The 19,168-nt window shown below is 33.3% G+C and overlaps 1 protein-coding gene and 2 long non-coding RNA genes across 4 annotated transcripts; all 3 read right to left on the reverse strand.

Moving 5' to 3' along the window:
* Positions 1 to 1,745: 1,745 nt before the first annotated feature.
* Positions 1,746 to 8,293, reverse strand: LOC136220735 (uncharacterized). Its single transcript, XR_010684702.1, has 2 exons — positions 8,121 to 8,293; positions 1,746 to 2,310 (listed from the first exon to the last, which is right to left on the reverse strand). It is a non-coding gene; the product is annotated as an uncharacterized lncRNA (long non-coding RNA).
* A 2,326-nt stretch (positions 8,294 to 10,619) lies between these two features.
* Positions 10,620 to 13,652, reverse strand: LOC136220736 (putative FBD-associated F-box protein At5g56440). Of its 2 annotated transcripts, XM_066008523.1 has the most exons (6): positions 13,426 to 13,652; positions 12,921 to 13,019; positions 12,115 to 12,191; positions 11,860 to 12,015; positions 11,002 to 11,766; positions 10,621 to 10,926 (listed from the first exon to the last, which is right to left on the reverse strand). In XM_066008523.1, exons 1-5 carry the CDS (start codon positions 13,484 to 13,486, stop codon positions 11,404 to 11,406), a joined length of 756 nt encoding a protein of 251 aa, XP_065864595.1. In that variant the 5' UTR covers positions 13,487 to 13,652; the 3' UTR covers positions 10,621 to 10,926; positions 11,002 to 11,403. The 2 variants fall into 2 exon arrangements, with proteins under 2 accessions (XP_065864594.1, XP_065864595.1); XM_066008522.1 differs by having other exon boundaries at positions 10,620 to 10,926; positions 12,115 to 13,019.
* A 1,487-nt stretch (positions 13,653 to 15,139) lies between these two features.
* On the reverse strand, positions 15,140 to 17,724 carry LOC136220737 (uncharacterized). Its single transcript, XR_010684703.1, has 3 exons — positions 17,501 to 17,724; positions 17,329 to 17,379; positions 15,140 to 15,396 (listed from the first exon to the last, which is right to left on the reverse strand). It is a non-coding gene; the product is annotated as an uncharacterized lncRNA (long non-coding RNA).
* Between the last annotated feature and the right edge of the window lie 1,444 nt (positions 17,725 to 19,168).

A 19,168-nucleotide genomic window follows, 5' to 3' on the forward strand; every position in this document is an offset into this window, starting at 1 on the left:
ATTGTTATTTTGATTGGTAGATAAAGAGGTATTTTTGGAATGTAATGATAAGTCCGAAATTTACTTTTTTATCGCATGCATTTTCACGTTTATATTCATGCATTTAGCTTAGTTTATTAAATGTTATTGAAAGATTTCACATGGTTGTTTGTTATTTGAAATAAATAGGTTTAATGAGGGTGACAGCTCAATATTAAGGAATATCAGCAACAAACGAGCAAAAGACAAAAAAAGAAGTGTGAATTAGGGCAAAACTCTTTGTCACGTTTGTGACACTACTCACATTCGTGACACGCAAAATTCCACCACCTTTGTAGTTTTCACATGTCGCGAACGTAACACCACTGTCCCATTCATGACAGGTACTCCTTCAGCAAAAAGACATGATTTTTCATGTCTAAAGCACATCCTTTTGTCTGGATCAACGTTTCTCTTCACTATTGGCTATGTTCGTTCATCACACTTTTATCGAAGAGTATTATACCAAAAGACATAATCTTTCATCATATATAAGAAGAAACTTCCTCTCCATTCAATGGTATAGATTGATAATTACAGAGATATACTGAAGTTATCAATTTATAAATATTTTTAGAGATTTAAATCCAAGCACAGAAAGAAGTGAGGTCAAGAGATTAACTTTCTCGAAATACAAAAGAGAAGACGAACCCAAGGCTTGACAACCTTACAGAGACAGTAAAAGGATTCACAACCCATATACTTTCATATGTTACAGTCTTTGTTCCATGTATTCTTTACTTTTGACATATGACCCACGGTATCAATACTTGTTTATCATAAACAAATCAATCAAATGCAAATTATTCTATGTTTATTATCTTATTTATTATTGATTTATGTATATTCTAGGAAAATCCATATAAGCAAGATATAGAAATAGTTATCATTTTATGAATCTAGAAGAGATTCAGTTTATAAAAGGATAATTGCATCACATCATTTACTTATTCTGTTTTTAATTCTTAATTCTAATTCACTACGATAGGTCAAGGAATTAGAATTATCTATCTAAAAACACTTAAGTCATTTAATCATGGATCGAGAGATTGGATTAAACATGTTCTGTCTAATACAATTGCATAAAGATTGAAAAGTATTAACATGTTTATATTTAGTAAAACCATCAATATATCCCGAGCTATGTGTTGTCCTTTTAACAGACTCTAGCAAGTGCACTAGAAACAAGTAATAAAGTGATAAATAGAGTATCGTCTCCATAGGGATTGATGACCAAATTTTACTAGAAAAACCTTGTAGCACAGGGTGTTCGTGGTGTGTGACTTCGTGATCTTGAGATATATTGTGAAATGGTAACAAAGTCAATGTTTTAACTTATGAAAAAGAGTATTTGATAATGATAAAAGGTAGAACAGGCTAGGCACAACTGAACATGTTACTTTCAGTCTCTAAACATCCTATTTATTCATGAATGAAGTAAAGTGAAGTCAAGGTTTCTGCTTTAATGCTCACTTAAGTCAACTCTCGTGTGTTCTTAAGATTCTAAGACTTACTACAACCGTAAGCGTCCCTAAGGTTGGTTCTTTCTTGCATTACGATCGAAACAGAATTTCAATAAAGAAAACCCTTGATACAACCTCCTAACATTCCTGCTTCGGGGTTGGACGTTTGATAAAAAGTTCCGTGAAGATGAAAGCAGTTCCCTATCATTCATCTAACACTAACATACATGCATAAGCAATAGAGTAAAAGCTTTATCACACACATCATAATATTGTATCAACATTCATTCATAAATAAGAAAATAGAGGACTTATATAACAGGCCCTAACTGGCCGAACCAGTTCAAAACGACTACTCACTCATACTACTGAGTATACAGTCTGCATTGTATCTACCAGACTCCATCAATGGAGTCATCATCTTCTTAGAGAGCTTTTCTCTCTACCAAGACTTCTATCTTCAGTTCTCAAAAAGGTGTACCCTTCCTTTCCCTCCACTACGTCTATAAATAGGAGGAAAAAGCAATCAGTACACAAAAGTATTCATAAAATATTACAAAATAAAATAGATTGTTCAACTAATACTAGATTACTAGAAGTGGTTAAGATATTTTTGACCCTTGAACACTCAAGGGTCGGACACTCTTGTCATCTTGTTACTTTTAGCCGCTATTTTCCTGCCGCTCCTTCCTGTCGCTCATGCTGTTTGTCACGTCGCTATCCGTCATGAGACACGCAGCGTTTAATTGCTGGATCAAAGGTTGCTCATCTCCTCATGGTTTCTGCAAAACAGGCTGCTTATAGTCTGTTTGACTTAATCTTTTCCAATCTGCATAAAAACACTTATAAGACCTTCTTTTACGTAATATTACTTCTAAAACACCCTTAATTCATCACAAATAGTATGTTTAATTGTAGTCATTTTCATGCCTAACACTATGCATGGAAATAAATCATAGGAACTAGTTTAGAATTTATATTAAGTTTCAACATAACCATTTACCAAATTGATTATTTTCTATAAAGAAAAAAATGAATTAATAAATTAATATTCATTAACAGTAAATAGTTTTCCCTGCGGGATCGATATCTTTTATTACTACAAGCGAAAGCGTGCACTCGTGGAATTCGCCTAATATGTAATAAAAATATAATTTAAGGAATATGGATTCCTCCACTTGTGGAATAACAATTCCATGACAAAAACAACAACAACCAAATATATGAATAGGAATAGACTAGGAATAGTTATTCTATTCTCAGCCTATTCCGTGAACCAAACAAGCCTTAAGATATCTATAACTCATATATGATGGTGCATTATATAATATGTTTTGATTTCTTTCTTCTATTACAATACCGAATTGTTTTATGCTTTGAACTTTATCTCACACATCAACACTCTGAACACTCATTAAACTGTGCATACATTACATATCTGCAGGACCTCTGATAAAAGAGTCATCCTATAAGTTGGGAATTATAATAAGTTGAAGCAATCTTAGTAGACTGAATTGCTGAAAAGCTCAGTAGAGTGAAATTGCCTCTGATATTGAAATCACCCTCTGTGTTTTATTGACTTGAGTAAGAAAAGTTTTTAATGGCGTAAATTACTTAATAGTTCTATTCATCTCCCTTTTATAACTAATTCGCCTTATTAGGGACCAACAATTGGTATCAGAGCTAGTGTTCTATCTTAAAGATATACCTATCTTGAGTTAAAGATCCCCCTAAATGGCAATCAATAGCAGATGTCACCTTCCTGGTAATGAGACCACGCAGATCCTTGTAGAAGGATTATCTATTACCAGACCCCTTCTGTTCTTTGGATCAAATTATATATTTTGGAAGAACAGAATAAAGAATTTTATCCAAGCTCAGAGCATGAGTGTGTGGCTGGCAATAGTCAAAGGGCCACATATTCCTACTGAGATAGTAGATGGGGGAAAATATGGTTAAATTAGAAGAGAAATGGACTGATGAAGATTTTAAAAAACTTCAAAAAATTCTTCAGTTCTAAACATGCTTCACTGTGCGTTAGATGCTGCAGAGTATAACAAAATTTCAAGTTTTCGAATCAACACAAGAGACCTGGAACAAGATAAAGGTTACTTATGAAGGAACCAGCAAAGTGAAAGAGTCCAAGATCAACCAGAATATGAGGTTGTACGAACCGTTTGAAATGCAAAGGAGTGAAGGCATCTTATACATGAATGCCAGATTCACCAATATCATCAACGAGCTCAAACGTCTGGGAAAGATTTTCTAATAAGAGGAACAAGTGAAGAAAATCCTCAGAAGCCTCCTAAAAAGCGGGCAAGCCAAGAAAACGACTATTGAAGAAGCTAAAAACCTGACTACCTATAAATACAATGAACTTATATGATCTCCTCTCACTCATGAGATCTTTATAAAGAATTTTAAGGTGAAAGAAAAGTCAGAAGATAAGAAGCAGAAGTCCATCATACTGAAAGTTGACTCAATAGATGAGCGCTCAAAAAATGATGAAGAAATGGCTATGTTCATTCGAAAGACGAAAAGGATGTTAAAAAAGAGTGACATATATAACAAGAAGACATTTAGAAGGTCTGACAAACCTAAAAAAGAGTACAGTGATGATAAGTTCAAGAAGGAATGAACCAACCTATCACTTGCTTTGAGTCTCATCAACTTGGGCACATAAAGTCAAACTGCCCAAACATGAAGAAGGAGAAGAGACATGTAAAGAAAGCTATGGTGATCACATGGAGTAAGAACGAGGAATCCCCATCTTCCAAAAATGAAGCATCTGATGTTGTGAACATATGCTTCATGGAAATAAAGACAAATGAGCACATAGCCTCTGAGGAAATTGGATCGTCCAATGCTACTGAAAATACAAGGAGTCTGATCAGAGTATTGAGGTAAGTCCCTCTTCCGAACTTAGAGAACAAATGATAAATGCTCTCTGTGATCTTTATTTTTTAGTGAAGAAATATAATAAAAAGATCAATGTGCTAAATAGAAGATGTGATGAAATAGAGGATGATAAACTTACTGACATCGGATATTTTCTGGAAGACAGTTATCATTTAGATGAGAATGTCAAAGTTTTAATGAAGAAAGTCAATCATGTTATGAGGAGAATAAATCTCTTAGAAACATCACATCACTTTAGAGTCACCAAGTGACTCAGAAGGCTAATAGCCATCATCAGTACTCTGGAAGGAAAATTTCTAGTGGGAAAGGATGGAAATCTAAACCGTAGGTTGCATTCAACTTCGGTAGAAAGAAAGACCATACTACTGAAATGTGTTGACACAAGAATGGCTATTATAATCAGTATGATCAAAGACATGTTAAGACTAACCTCAAAGAACCCAAAAGATTTGGGTACCTTAGAAAGATTAATTGCCTTGTAGTTAGGCATGAGATGTGCATACGAGTAAACAATATGGTATATTGACAGCGCATGCTCAAGGCATATGACTAGTGATGAAAACTCAATTAATCACAATGGAACATAAAAGATGAGGAAATGTAAGTTTCAGAGAGAACAAGAAAGGAAAGATAGTAGGATCTAGATCTATCATAACCAATCCAACTATTGACAATGTCTCCCTAGTTAGAGGACTGAAGTACAACCTTCTGAGTGTAGCTCGGCTCTGTGACAAAGGTAGCAAGGTTATCTTTGAATCTTCTGGATGTAAAAATCATTGAAAATAAGACTAATCTAACATACTTACTGTTCCAATGGTAGAAAATGTTTTCATGCTGAATCTAGGGGATAATTTTTCAAAAGACATTTGTTTAGTCTCAAAGGAAGAAAATTCTTGGCTATGGCACAGAAGGCTTGGTCATGTAAGCATGGATCTTCTTGCCAAATTAGATAAAAACCAACTTGTTGAAGGATTGTCAACTCTAAAATTTGAGAAAGATCATTTATGCAAAGCCTATCAGTTTGGAAAACAAACTCGAAAATCTTTTAAAAGCAAATATGTTGTTTCAATCGAACGTCCTTTAGAGCTACTAAATCTGGATCTCTTTGGCCCTATTTATCCTCTGAGTATGGGTGGAAAAAGATATTCTTTAGTTGTAGTATATGACTATTCTCGCTTTACATGGGTCATCTTGCTCAGTAGCAAGGATGAATCATTCGAGACTTTCTTAGCACTTTGTAAGAGGATTGAGAATGAAAGGGACTTAAAAATTTCTCACATCAGAAGCGATAATGGTGGAGAATTCAGAAATCAACCCTTTGGTGAACTCTATGAAACTAGAAGCATTGACCACATTTTTTCTGCTCCTAAAACGCCTCAAGAAAATGGGGCTGTTGAAATGAAGAACATAACCTTAGTCGAAATGGCTAGGACAATGTTGAGTGAAAATAACATTCCAAAGTACTTATTGGGAGAAGTTGTTAACATAGCATACTATGTTCTGAATAGGGCTCTCACCAGACTCATTCTGAAAAACACTCCATATGAACTCTGGAAATGGCGTAAGCCCAAGATTGGTTATTCTAGAGCTTTTTTATTGCAAATGTTTTATTTTAAATATAAAAGACAGTCTTGCAAAATTCGATTCAAAAGCTGATGAAGCTATCTTGCTTGGCTATTCAACAAACACTAGAGCGTATAGATTTTTTTCAAGGGTTAAGATGCAAAAATACCCCTAACGTTTTAGGTTATAAGCAATTTTACCCCTAACGTCTAAAATGGTTCAATTTTGCCCCTAACGTTGGAAGTCAAAAGCAATTTTACCCCTAACGTTAATAAATTAGGTCAATTTTAGACTCTATTATAAAACACAGATATTTTTATTCCTTATTCAGCACCAATTGCATAACAATTCGTTCTGAAAAACGGATTTCATGTTTTTTTATAATTTAATAATAGAATTTGAGATTAATATTTATAAATTTGGTGAATTTTTTAAATTTATTGTCTAATTCGTACAAAAAGACAGTATATTTTTTATTTTTTTTCACATCCCAACGTATGTTTGTGATTTGTTACTGATAAAATGGCACACGTATGAAGTGTAGATGACAAGATTCATGATCGAGATGACAGTTTGATGAATTATTTCTCAAATTGACCCAATTTATTAACGTTAGGGGTAAAATTGCTCTTGGCTTCCAATGTTAGGGGTAAAATTGCATCATTTTAGACGTTAGGGGTAAAATTGCTCCTGATCCCAAATGTTAGAGGTATTTTTGCACCTTAACCCATTTTTCAATAAATGGACATCTACATTAGAAGAATTTGTTCATATTGAATTCGATGAGACTAACCCTGTAGAAAAAGTCAGCAAAAGCTCTGAAGGTGAAGAACAAGCGTGAATACCTATTGAAGTAAATCAGACTACTAAACCAAGTTCAATCAGAACAAGATAGTTTTTTTGGTAACGATGATTTAACTGCAAATTTTCTTCAGCTTTCCTCAATTGTTGCTTGACGTTTGCCATCTCTATCGCATATGCAGCTCGTATGTTGCCATTTCTTTTTGCATCACCCCTAGGTTTTGCCCAAACCGACGAGAAACTTCATCTACCAGTAGTTGGTATTGACGTTCCAACTACGACCGACGGCCAGCTTCCTAAGTAAAGACTATTTGTGAGTTCTTGAATTAACATATAAGTATATGAGACTATATCTGTCTATTTATAGGATAAGTCTCAAGCCTTGCTCGTCTAGGAATCCATGTCTAGAAAATGAAAACATAGAGAAGAATTAAGTGTTCAACATAACCACTCACGCTATCACAAATGGACATGACATTATAATTGAATAGAAAAATTAATAATGAAGGTGGTGGACCGATAGTATCTGATAGTTCTTACATTTACAGTATATTATTATTATAATGTTATTTGGGTTTGATACGATACGAGGAACAAAATCATGAGTAAAAAGAACCTTGGACCTTGGTGGCAGTCATGATTTTTTTTTTTGAGTTGCATATAACATATCTAATTAATTTCAACATGATGACAATAAATGACACAAACACTAAAGGGTTGATACACATATTTGTCCTTGTATTTATCCGTTTAAACAGATTTGCGCCTATATCAAATAAACACATAAATATATCCTCATATTTTTAAAGAAGCAACAAAAATGCCCTAATCTAACAGAATAGTGATCTGGCATTGACGGTGCAACCAGTGGCGGATCCAGGATTTCAGAATCGGGGGGGCTAATTTTAGCCCAAGGTCTAAAAAAAAAAATCTTGCATATATAAAAAAGTAAAATCAAATTATACAAATTCCATAAACTATAAAAACCCTAAACTAAAATTCCTAAATCAAAACCCTAAATTAATTCACCAAATTAAACTATCAAAACCCTACAAATTCCCTAAACTAACAAAACCCTAAATTAATTCAACAAATTAAACTATCAAAACCCTACAAATTTCCTAAACTAACAAAACCCTAAATTAATTCAACAAATTAAACTATCAAAACCCTACAAATTCCCTAAACTAATAAAAACCTAAATTGATTCAACAAATTAAACTATCAAAACCCTACAAATTCCCTAAACTATCAAAACCCTAAAATAATTCAACAAATCACTAAATTAATTCAACAAATTATAAATTAAAAACCATAAATGAAAATTAACCTAATTTTATGAAAGAAATTACATACCTTAGGAGATTTAGAGGCTAGCCGGAGTAATTAGAAGAAGGAAAATGAAAAGAAAAGGAAAGGGAGGGATGAATTAGAAAATTTGTGGAGGAGAGCAGAAGAATTGTGGAGATGGAGGGGAGAGCAGCGAAGTAGAAGAAGCTGCTGAAGCAAAGTGGCTTTTAAAAGCCACTTTGCCCAAGGATTGGGGATTTTCCCCCAAATCCTTGATTTTCTTTTAATAATTTGGCCCCCAAAACGACGTCGTTTTGATTGGGGCCAAATTAAAAAAAAAAATAGAGGAGATCAGGGACCTCCCGATCTCTTTTTTTTTATTATTTTTAATTTGGCCCCAACCAAAACGACGTCGTTTTGGGGGGCCAAATTATTAAAAAAAAATACAGCCCAGCCCATTGGGCTGGGCTGTTTCTTCTTCGCTACATCTCCTGAGAAGGAGATGTAGCAGGGGCCGCTGCGCCTAAATCGGGAAGGCATGGCAGCGGCGCCGGGGGTGCTAATCTTTAGCCCTCCCTAAACTCTCAATGGCAGCTCCAGCGCCGTAGGGGCTGGAGTCCCCACGGGCGCCGGGCTGCCTCCACCTCTGATCACATCATTACAAAGATGGAGACCGCATAGAAGAATCAATCTCACGAAGTAGTATTTGGACCCATCTCAACTTGAATCAATCTCACATCATATAGTTGAATTTAAATTTTATATAAGCACATGTACTATTATATTTTTAATATAGATCCTATTTTTTTATTAATTAAATTTTATAACTTAAATTATAATTAATTTTGTGATTTAAATTATTTCCAAACCATGTTTGGGACTTAAAGTCTCGGACACTGTAATTTATGTAAAGCGTCTGGAACTATAAATCCCAAGGTCCAATGGAATTCGTAGGTATAGATATAGGAAGAAGCCCTGTTAAATAGAGATTTTTTTTTACCATCTTTCGATTGTTAATACGATATATAAGGACCACTACTACAAAGAGTACTGCACCCCTGATCATGAAATATCGATTGCTTATTGAAGTTGAACCCTGTGAATTGCGTGAAAGTAAGATACTCCAAATTCGAAAGTCCAAGAGTTTTATAAAACGTTCTTGATGGAAAAAATGTGAATGAAAGATCCAACTGAACTGAACTGGGTCTATGAATCGAAGAAATAGTGAGAATTCTTGATCTCTCTCAATTCGAAAATCCAGGATTTGAATTGATGTCCTTTCATTATTCCTCCTAAATTGCATTGATTTATCCTAAAGATTTCATTTCAATTAGAAGAATCCTTTGGGTCTTAAAATATCAATAGGTTGATTGTTTTGCTCCTGTATCTTCCAAAAGGAAAAAAGATATCTGAGAGCTCTTTCCCTGATCTGAATCTAACCGGGGTTCGCGGTGGTGGAGAGACTGGATCGGAAAAAAGAGGGATTCTAGTTGTAAGATATCTAATAAAACCGTTCTAGTTGTAAGATATCTAATAAAACCGTTCATTGGAATTAAGATCTCATTCAAAGAAAAAGATATCAAATATCTGGAGTTTCTTTTTTATATTGGCCCTGTTTGGTAAAGAGCGTTTTGGGATAAAAAGAGCGGTTTTGACCAATTTTAGAGGTTTGACCACTGAAACTGCTGATTGGAGTGTTTGGTGGAGAGAGGTTTGGGAGAGAGTTTTGAGATGAAAACGCTAATTTAGAAAAAACTCTTAAAATGAGCTTTTTCAATTAGCGTTTTGGAATATTAAAATTAATGGACTTCTTTAACCCTAATAGATAGACTCCCTCTTTTCCTGCACTAAAATTAATGCCCTTATTCGTCTTTTTGCACAAACCGCTATTATCAATCAGCTAATTTTTACCAAACAGGTCTACACAAACAGCTAGTCAAATCAGCTAATGTATAAGGTAATCAGCTAACAACTAATTCCCAAACAGGACCATTATATGGATGATCCGATTTTTGTCTGGGATTTATAGTTCCGAACGCTTTACATAAATTAAAGTATTCAGGACTTTAAGTCCCAGAAAATAATATTATTACCTTATAATCATCAAATGTTTCCACAACCCTTTAAATAGATAGATTTTTTCACAATCACAAACATATCTTTAACCCAATGAACATTTGATAGTGAATGCATAAACTGAGACAATACAAAGGATATTTCAAAACGTGTAAATGTCAAATACTCGAGGCTTCCTATCCTTAAAAACATATGAGGTATGATATGCAAATGTTCACTTGGAACAGCTTAGACTACCGACAATCTTGCATTCTCCCTTCTCCGACTTGTCTAAAATTGACTGAACATATTTAGATTGATGAAGGAGCATGCCCTTCAAATAACAGGTAGCTTTTCAATACCAAACAAGTAATGTAACATTTCCGAGATATATATGTACATATATAATTGTTAAAAATAACTATAGTATAAACTCATGTTTAAAGAAACTTGTCAAGTTATTTCTACAGGTTTCTTCCAAATACATGAGATTAAATATCCCAATTCTTTTACAATTTCGGCAGACCAATCTTCAACTTCAATTGGTGAAAATAACTTGACAAGTGCTACAACTTGTTCTCAAGCCCCCTTCAACTTTCTTCTCCATCATTGGATTTTCACTGTGGATTATAATTTTCTCCAATACTCTCCCAAACTCTAGAAAATAGTTCAGAAGCTGTAGCTCATCTTGCAACCCCACAAATTCGAATATTTCAATTATCTTAAGATTCATGCTCAAACATTCGGGTACGATTTCTGGATGTAGCCAATAGAAGCGGTTGTAATCTTCCTGGTCTAAGGTATGAGTCACAAGTCCCTAATAGCAGCACAATAATCAAAACTTCATTTATTACAAACTCAAAAGAGATTACAAATGCTAAAGGAAACTTACTTTAGGAAAGATAAGAACTTGTAGATTTGGTGAAGAGTGGAGCAAGTTAGGCAACACTCTCCAATTAGTTGGTGATGGCCATCCATCTCCGACAAGAAGCTTCAGTGTCTTCAGATTTTTAAATATAGGCAAGGTTGAATTACGAATAATATCTTCGAGACTCTATAGATGGGGCTGATTCCATTGTGGAACCAGAATTAGTTTTCGTGTTTGTCAAGACAATGATAATAATGTAATCAGTAAAATTGATAGAGATGAAAAAAAAAACAGACAGTAATATCACACAAGATCTAAAACAGAGGTGCTAAAGATCCCAACTCATATCAATTCTTTTACAAGTACAGATCACTTCTTCTTAAGGCAGCAGATTTATCAAAATTAGGCCTTTCTTTACGCACAACTTCAATCAGTGAAAATAACTTCACAGGAGCTAGAACTTCTTTTAAAGCTCATAACTTCACCAGTGCTACATTTTCTTCTCATGCTCAACACTTCAGACATAACCTTATCCTGTTTCACTTTCTCCTCCATTGTTGGACGCATTGCTGGATGCTTACTAAGAACAAATCTGTGGATTATCATTTTCTCCAATACTTCCCCACACTCTAGAAAATACTCCACAACATCTAGTTCCTCCGGGAAACCCACAAATTCAAAAATTTCAATTGTCTTAAGATGCATGCTCAAACTTCCAGGCACAGATTCTGGCCGTTGCCAATTGAAGTGGTGGAAATCATCATTATCAAAGGTAAGCGTTACAAGTCCCTAAGCAGCACAATGATCAAAATTTCATTTATTACAAAGTCAAAAAGACTATAAATGTGAAAGAAAACAAAAATAATCTATATCACAACTTACTTCAGGAAAGATAAGAACTTGTAGATTTGGCGAGGAGTTGAGTAAGTTAGGCAACACTTTCCAATCGGGTGGTGCTGGCCATTGAACAAGAAGCTTTAATGTCTTGAGATTTTTGAATATAGGTATCGCTGGATCATCAATAATATCTTGGAGACTCTATAAGTTGAGAAACATAAATTCCAAGATTATCTATTATGACATTGCATAGGAAAAAATGAATCACTTGATGCAATGAAACTTATTTCCAAAATATACCATATCATTTGTTGTCAGAATTAAACATTCAACTTGAGAGATTGCATTGAGTAGGTACATATCAACACCTATAAGTTCTGCATGAACTAAAGAAGATGTGAAGTTCACCAAATAACTTAGTGCATCATCATTACCTATCTCAAGGTGCTCCAGGCGTGGAGTATTAATCTTAGTCTGAATAGTATTACAGTAAATGCACAATCTTTTTAATGAAGGTACAGAAATATTCAAAATTTGTAAACAACCATTCAATCTTCGAATAACTAAATCTTCAAGGACCGGGCAACTAGAAAGGAGTCTTTCGAAGGAATCATCATCCACAAACATGGTCATTAGAATTCGAAGGAGTTTAAGGCATGGAAAACAAACATATGTAGGTAGGTCAATGACAAAATTTCCAAAAATTGTCAGATCCACTAAAGTATTGTTGGAAAACAACCTCCAAGGTAGTTGATAATACCAGCAGCTCAGAAAGCGGCCGTGAAGAGTTAATTGTTGGACGTTGCAAGTTATCACAGCGAAAATCCAGGTATAGAGACTAGAGGCAACATATTTGCTGTGAAATGACATATCACATGTTCGTATATTCGATCCACCATGGTAAAAAAGGACCCTATCCACGTAGTCCTGGAAGGATCTCATCTTAATTGTGCGATCATTTTCATTTGCATTTTCATATCTATAATCAAATAGCCAAGTATCGGAAAAATCAAGATCAGATGTTAATGTCCAAAGATGTTCCCATCTTTTGGACAAAATAGTGGTGGACACAGCTTGTTTTGTTGGGAGATAGGAAAGTATTTTACCGAGAATTTCATCAGGCAACTTGCTGATCCTATCTATAATATCAACACATTCAAAATACCTCCCATCTTTAGGCACCGGCAAGTTCATATCCATAATTTCTGCAAATTAACAGAACAAATACCAACATCATCAGGAAAACTAAAAAGAGAATAAAACATAGACTTGAATGTCATTAGTATTATGAGAACTTATGACCATGTTTGTGGATTATGATTCTAATGGAAATAGAGGCATGAAATTCAAAGAGAAACATGGATTACATTTAAGCATTCTAATTCAATTCAATTACAGTTCTACTGCTCTGGCTTCAATCATGACAAAATTACACAAGCAGGCATCATTTATCAAGAATGAAAGCTTTAATTAAGAAAAAGAAGACAAGTAATTCGTCCAAAATAGAACAGAATAACTAGATTTGTGAAGATGAGGGCATTTTTCATATTTCCCCAAAATAAAAGAAAAATGATGAGAAAAAGAAGAGTAGAATTAGAGTTAGGGTTTTACCTGCCTTGATTATGTGATTGTAATGGAAGAATAAGAATGGTTTTCTCCAAATTACTTTCATGGATTTCGTGCCTCACCTACTAATACCATTTCAAGCTCATACTTTCTGCATTTTTGGGCTTGATTGGATGAAGGGTAGGGAATGGTTGAAGGAAGGGTAGAGAAGGGGAAGGAAGAGTAATTTCTAACCCTTTCAAACCCACCAAATTGGAGGGTTCAAAATTGGATGCAATTTGTTAAAAAGAAACCCTTCAAAACCCCTTCAAACCCTTTACCTTCTAATTTTTTTTTATGTTTTTGTAGAAACCCTTACTAACCCTTCCTCCTTCCAAACAAGGGTTTCTATCAACCCTTACTAACCCTTCCCTTACTAACCCCTTTAAACCCTCCATCCAATCAAACTCAACTATCTTCCCTTCTCTTCCGCTTTCCATTATTTATCTCTCCTACATCCAGAAAAGGATTAATTTGACACTTTTATTTGGACTAAAAGCTTTAAAATGGTGCCTAATGTTGACAGGAATGATCAATTTAATACAAATTAGTACAAATATAATTAATTTTAATACTTAAAATTTAGCTAATTCCTAAAAAAATGAGTAGGAGTGCAAGTTAAATTTGTTACTTCCAACTTATTTTTCGAAATTTAATATTAAAAGAATAAAGTGTAAAAATACCTTCAACGTTGAAAACAAAAAAAATTTACTCTTGTCGTCATAAATATTATAGCTTTAATGTTTAAACTAGACCAATTTTACCTTTAACTATAAGATATTTTACGCAGTCATGAATCTCGATATCTTAACTTCACTTAAGTATTACGTTATCAATAATCATTAATAGATCACAAACGCATGAAGAAAAAATTAAAAAGTTTTAAAAAATATCTTTTAACGGGATTCCATATTGTACAAGTCTTTGATATTCCTTCTCGTTATCAATTTCCTCCATCAATATATGTAACTAGACAATATTTAAAACGGATCTCATAAACTGTTATGCAGTCAAGTTTTTACTAAGTTCATTACCGAAAATACTAAATTAATATTTTTAAAATTATTCTATACGAGATTTCATATTATGAAATTCTTGAATATTTTTTTCCAATATTAATACGATTAAATCTCTCTAGCAATATATATAATGAAACAATATTTTTCAAAAAAAAAAAATAATAAACAATATTTAAAAATCCATCTCCTAAATGGTTACGTGGTCGAGTTTTAACTAAGTTTTTCGCCGAAAATACTCTTTCCATCGATACAGTTAACTACAAGAAAATCGCGAATTACCAGCAGAAAATTCCGTCGGTAAGGTCCCAAATTCCGTCCGAAATTCTTATTTCCGACGGATTTCCAGCGGACTCAATCCGCTGGAAAAAGGGCCGCTGCTCCGGCACACCGACCAGGGTTTCTGTCCGCTGGAAATATATTCCATCCCATTTTTCGGTCGGAGAATTCCGTCTGTAGTTTTGGGCACCGACCGATTTATTCCAGCGGATTTCCATCAGTGAAAAATTATTACCTACGGATATTTGCCAGCGGATTCCGTCAGAAATATCAAATTCTAAATTTTTTTTTTTTTTGGTAAGAAAATTCTAAATTATTTTAAATTAAATTAAAATTATACTATTTTATTTATTTTTCAATTATAATTTTTTATCTAACTAGAAAATATTGGAATAAATTATAAAAGTGAACAATAAACTTGTCAAACCAAATATTTATATATAATTAAATAACATTCCGTTGTCATTAGCACAAAACTATTCGATCGAGATAAACCATACGGAAAAACTATATATGTCCGACTTAAATAAAACTATATATCTAGATAAAACCATCCATCCTATGTTAAATCATTCTCATCTAGCTCATCTCTATCTATAGATCTACCCGGATTGGATGATGAATGTTGTGCTTGGCTCTCACGTATCTCGGCCATCTCCAACTCAAACCGCACTATAACATTCTGCAAAGATCCAATAACAGACATTTAATTAACTAAAACAAAGTACTAATTAAGAGACAGTGAAGGAAACTCATTTTAAGTAAGGTTTTCAGCATTTCTAAATTTTGAAAAAATGGAAATATGGAGCTGCATATATTATATAAGAAAAATCATATGCAGACCAAACTCGACTGCTAATTTATGCAAACCAAACTGGATGAATATAAATTAGGATATGTATGGCATTTTTCCTATTGAATTTGGAGAGATCCCAAATCCATTTCCTAGTTGATTAACACTAGAAATAAACCAGAACCAGCAAACACATTCCAAATTTTGGAGCTGCTGCAAATGAAATTTTGGGCTACTGTTCTACTAAAAATTATGGGTGGTTGAGATTGGCACTAATTAGTGAATAAGACCTTATTGAAATCTTATGGTCATTTTATTACTCTGTTTACCATTTGTATTCTGATTTAGTTAACCTGCATTTTAGTTCGTTTTTAATGTTTTTATTCCTTGTATTTCTTTATTTTAGTGTTTAATTTAATCTAATTAGAAGTGATTAATTAGATGTTTCTAAGGTGTTTTTGGTGTTCCTCAGACATGTTGGGAAGGATCAGAGTTTCAAACAGGGATCTATGCGAGTCAATTTACACATGAACCATGCGACTCAACTCAAAGTCCTTATGGACCCTCGTTATCCTCACAACAAGAAATACAAATAACAACCTATAAACTATAAAATACAAAGCGAAAGCCATTAATATTGTAAATTAATCTATGTCATATTAAGTCAAATTCAGCTTTTGAACTTTTATTTTAAGTCATGTGGAGGACTTCTCTAATAATGATAAAGGCTTAATACAACAAAACAGAAATGTGAGGGTCTAATAAAGTGAAATCAAGAAGTTCAGAACCAAATGCCTTTCCAAGAGTATAAACTAATAAAACAGTAATGATTAGTGGAACACAATTCGCTAGCATATCAGGAAGAGAATAACAACTGAACACAGAAACCCGAATTAGGTTCCAACAATTCATTGCATAATAGGAAGTAAACAAATGACAATTAATTTCTATATCTACTGAAAATAATTTAGAATGTAAAATTATAGAGATACATACATAAATAATATAAATACAATCTAACTTGAAAGTAACATCTTATAATTTTTTGCACATTTCTTTGTTTATGCCTCATCTCCTTCCAATACTAACCATTTACTTAATCAGGGAAAATGAATGTATCATACAAAATTGATGTTAAAACATAGTATCCAAAGAGGTTTCATCATTAGAGACTTCAATTCATTCCCATAATGAGTGATAATCTCTCTAAATGCACAAATATGTAGCATCAATTAATTATTCAAATGTTGAACTACCTAAATGTGATAGTAGCAGAGTAGAAATTTGTTAATCTTTTTTTAAAGCAACTATAACTCAAAGCAATCAAACCATATGGTAAAGCTACACTCTTGACTAAACTGTATATATATGCAACAGAGACAGATCACACAGTTAAAGCTACACTCTTGAGTTTTACCATATACAAAAGAAACCTTGAAACCATTCAACAAACTGCATCGCCTCATTCACTTAATTACTAAAACGGATTCACCTTTTAATGCACTCAAACAAATTACAATTATTGCCAAAAAAAAAAGTACCGAGTACATTTATCCCTTTGCTAGGTAACACAAACAAAACTTATTCCTTTTCTCTCTCTCTCTCTCTATTTGCACAGAAATTCTGAATATCAGTCAGAAAATAGAAAACTATTGATCTGCTTCCAATGAAATCCTAATAGGGTTTTACTAATACCTTGAATTCAAACATAAAAATGTAAAAAATGTGAATCGCTAAACCCTAAATCCCAAATTAAGGGGGAAATCCTTAAACCCATCCAAAATCAAAGAAAACTCAGTCAAAATTAAGAAGCTCACTGACCTAAATTAAAGCAAAATCCAAGGCTTGTGTAGAGAAATCTAGGTCGAACTGCTGCCGTTAAAAAAAACAATGGGTCAAAAAGAGAAATATCAAACTGAACACGATTGGAGCAAAATACAACTCCCAAAATACAACTTTTATTAATGAGTAATATAAAGGGGTGAGGGGTTACCTGGGTTACCTGTTGAATGAAAAACCTAGAGACAAATAGAAAGGGTTGGCTGGTGTTTAAGTCAGAAAGAGGAAACGGTTGGCAGCTGCTGTATTCTCCATGAAGGAGGAGAGGTTTGAGAGAGAAATAGGAAAGGGCGGGTGAAAGATCGTACACTACATTTGAGAGGGAAAAGAAAGGGAAATGAAAAGGCATATGAAAAAAAGGGGGAGAACGATTTCCCATTCCCGCTAATCAAAAATCAATAAATTATTCTTAAATAATAGTAAATAAAATACATATTTTATTATTATTCATACCGACGGAATTCCGCCGGTATGTAAAATTATGCGCCGGTAATTTTACCAGCGGATATTCATACCAACGAATCCGCTGCTGAGTTTAATATTCACCAACGATTTTTCAGTTCCGCCCCAGTTCCGCCGGTGATCTGCAGCGCAATCGATTCCGCTGCTATTCCGCCGGTAATCAGCAGCGGATTACAGTCCGCCGGTAATTTTCGCTGGTAATTCACGATTTTCTTGTAGTGGTTACAACAGGTAAAATAAAAGCTAATCTCTTTCTTCACATCCTCATTCTCACTCCACAATTATAGTTTTTAGTTCAAGAAACAACATATATAATTCTTAAATTTTACTATTTCTACAATTAGATTTAGAATTTCTCATATATTATAAACTAAGAGTGAAATCAAATAATATAACACAAGAATTATAGCAAATAATAATTCCTCTTTATATAATATAAGAGTTTAAATTTAATTAGGAATATACAACTACAATTTACGAGTCTAGTCTAAATAGGAATATACAATTCAAACAATATAGGAAAATTGTCTATTATATCCTATTTAGAATTATTTACATTATTACTCCCCTCAAGTTGATTGGATGGTCACAAACTTGTAGGTTGCATCTCGAAAATATCTACTATTTCATCATTAGTGAAAATATATATTGTACAAAACAACGTTTGGATAAGACTTTATCACGACCAAAATAAAAGGCATAATATATCCATAACCCTCCAAATTGTCTAAAAACTGTAATTGACTCTCTACATTTTAAAATTTTACAACTGTAATTGATTTTGAAAAATCGGTTTAGAAGACAAGTACACATCGCTATTATTATCACACCATAACAAAGTTAAAGACCACAACAAAAAATCAATCTCATGGAGTAACATTTAGACCTAGTTGAGTTTGGATGCAGTTAAAGCAAGTGCATGATACTCGACTTCTATAGATGACTAGGAGATAGTACTTTGCTTTGGAGACAACTAGAAAACCAAAATAGGTCCCAAAAAGTCTATATATTGATAGATTTTTACATCATCATAATTCTCACTCCAATCTGCATCAAAAAATAATGTAACTACCGAATATTAATGCACATAGAAGAGATACCATGAGATATATTACCCTTCAAATAAGGTAAAATCCATTGTCACCCCTACTAAACAAGACTTTTATTTATTTTATTTATGTATTTGAATTTTCTTTTCTAAATAAATATGTTATTATTATTGATTACTTTCTATAATATCTTTATCTTCTTAACCTTTTTTTAACTTCTTTTCGTAAATCAATTTTTAAAATTTATGAGACTAAAAAAACTTAAATTTTAAATTAAATTTTACTTTATAAAAATTATAAGTAATTCATAA

Source organism: Euphorbia lathyris, chromosome 2 (assembly GCF_963576675.1).
Source record: "Euphorbia lathyris chromosome 2, ddEupLath1.1, whole genome shotgun sequence".
NCBI lineage: Eukaryota > Viridiplantae > Streptophyta > Magnoliopsida > Malpighiales > Euphorbiaceae > Euphorbia > Euphorbia lathyris.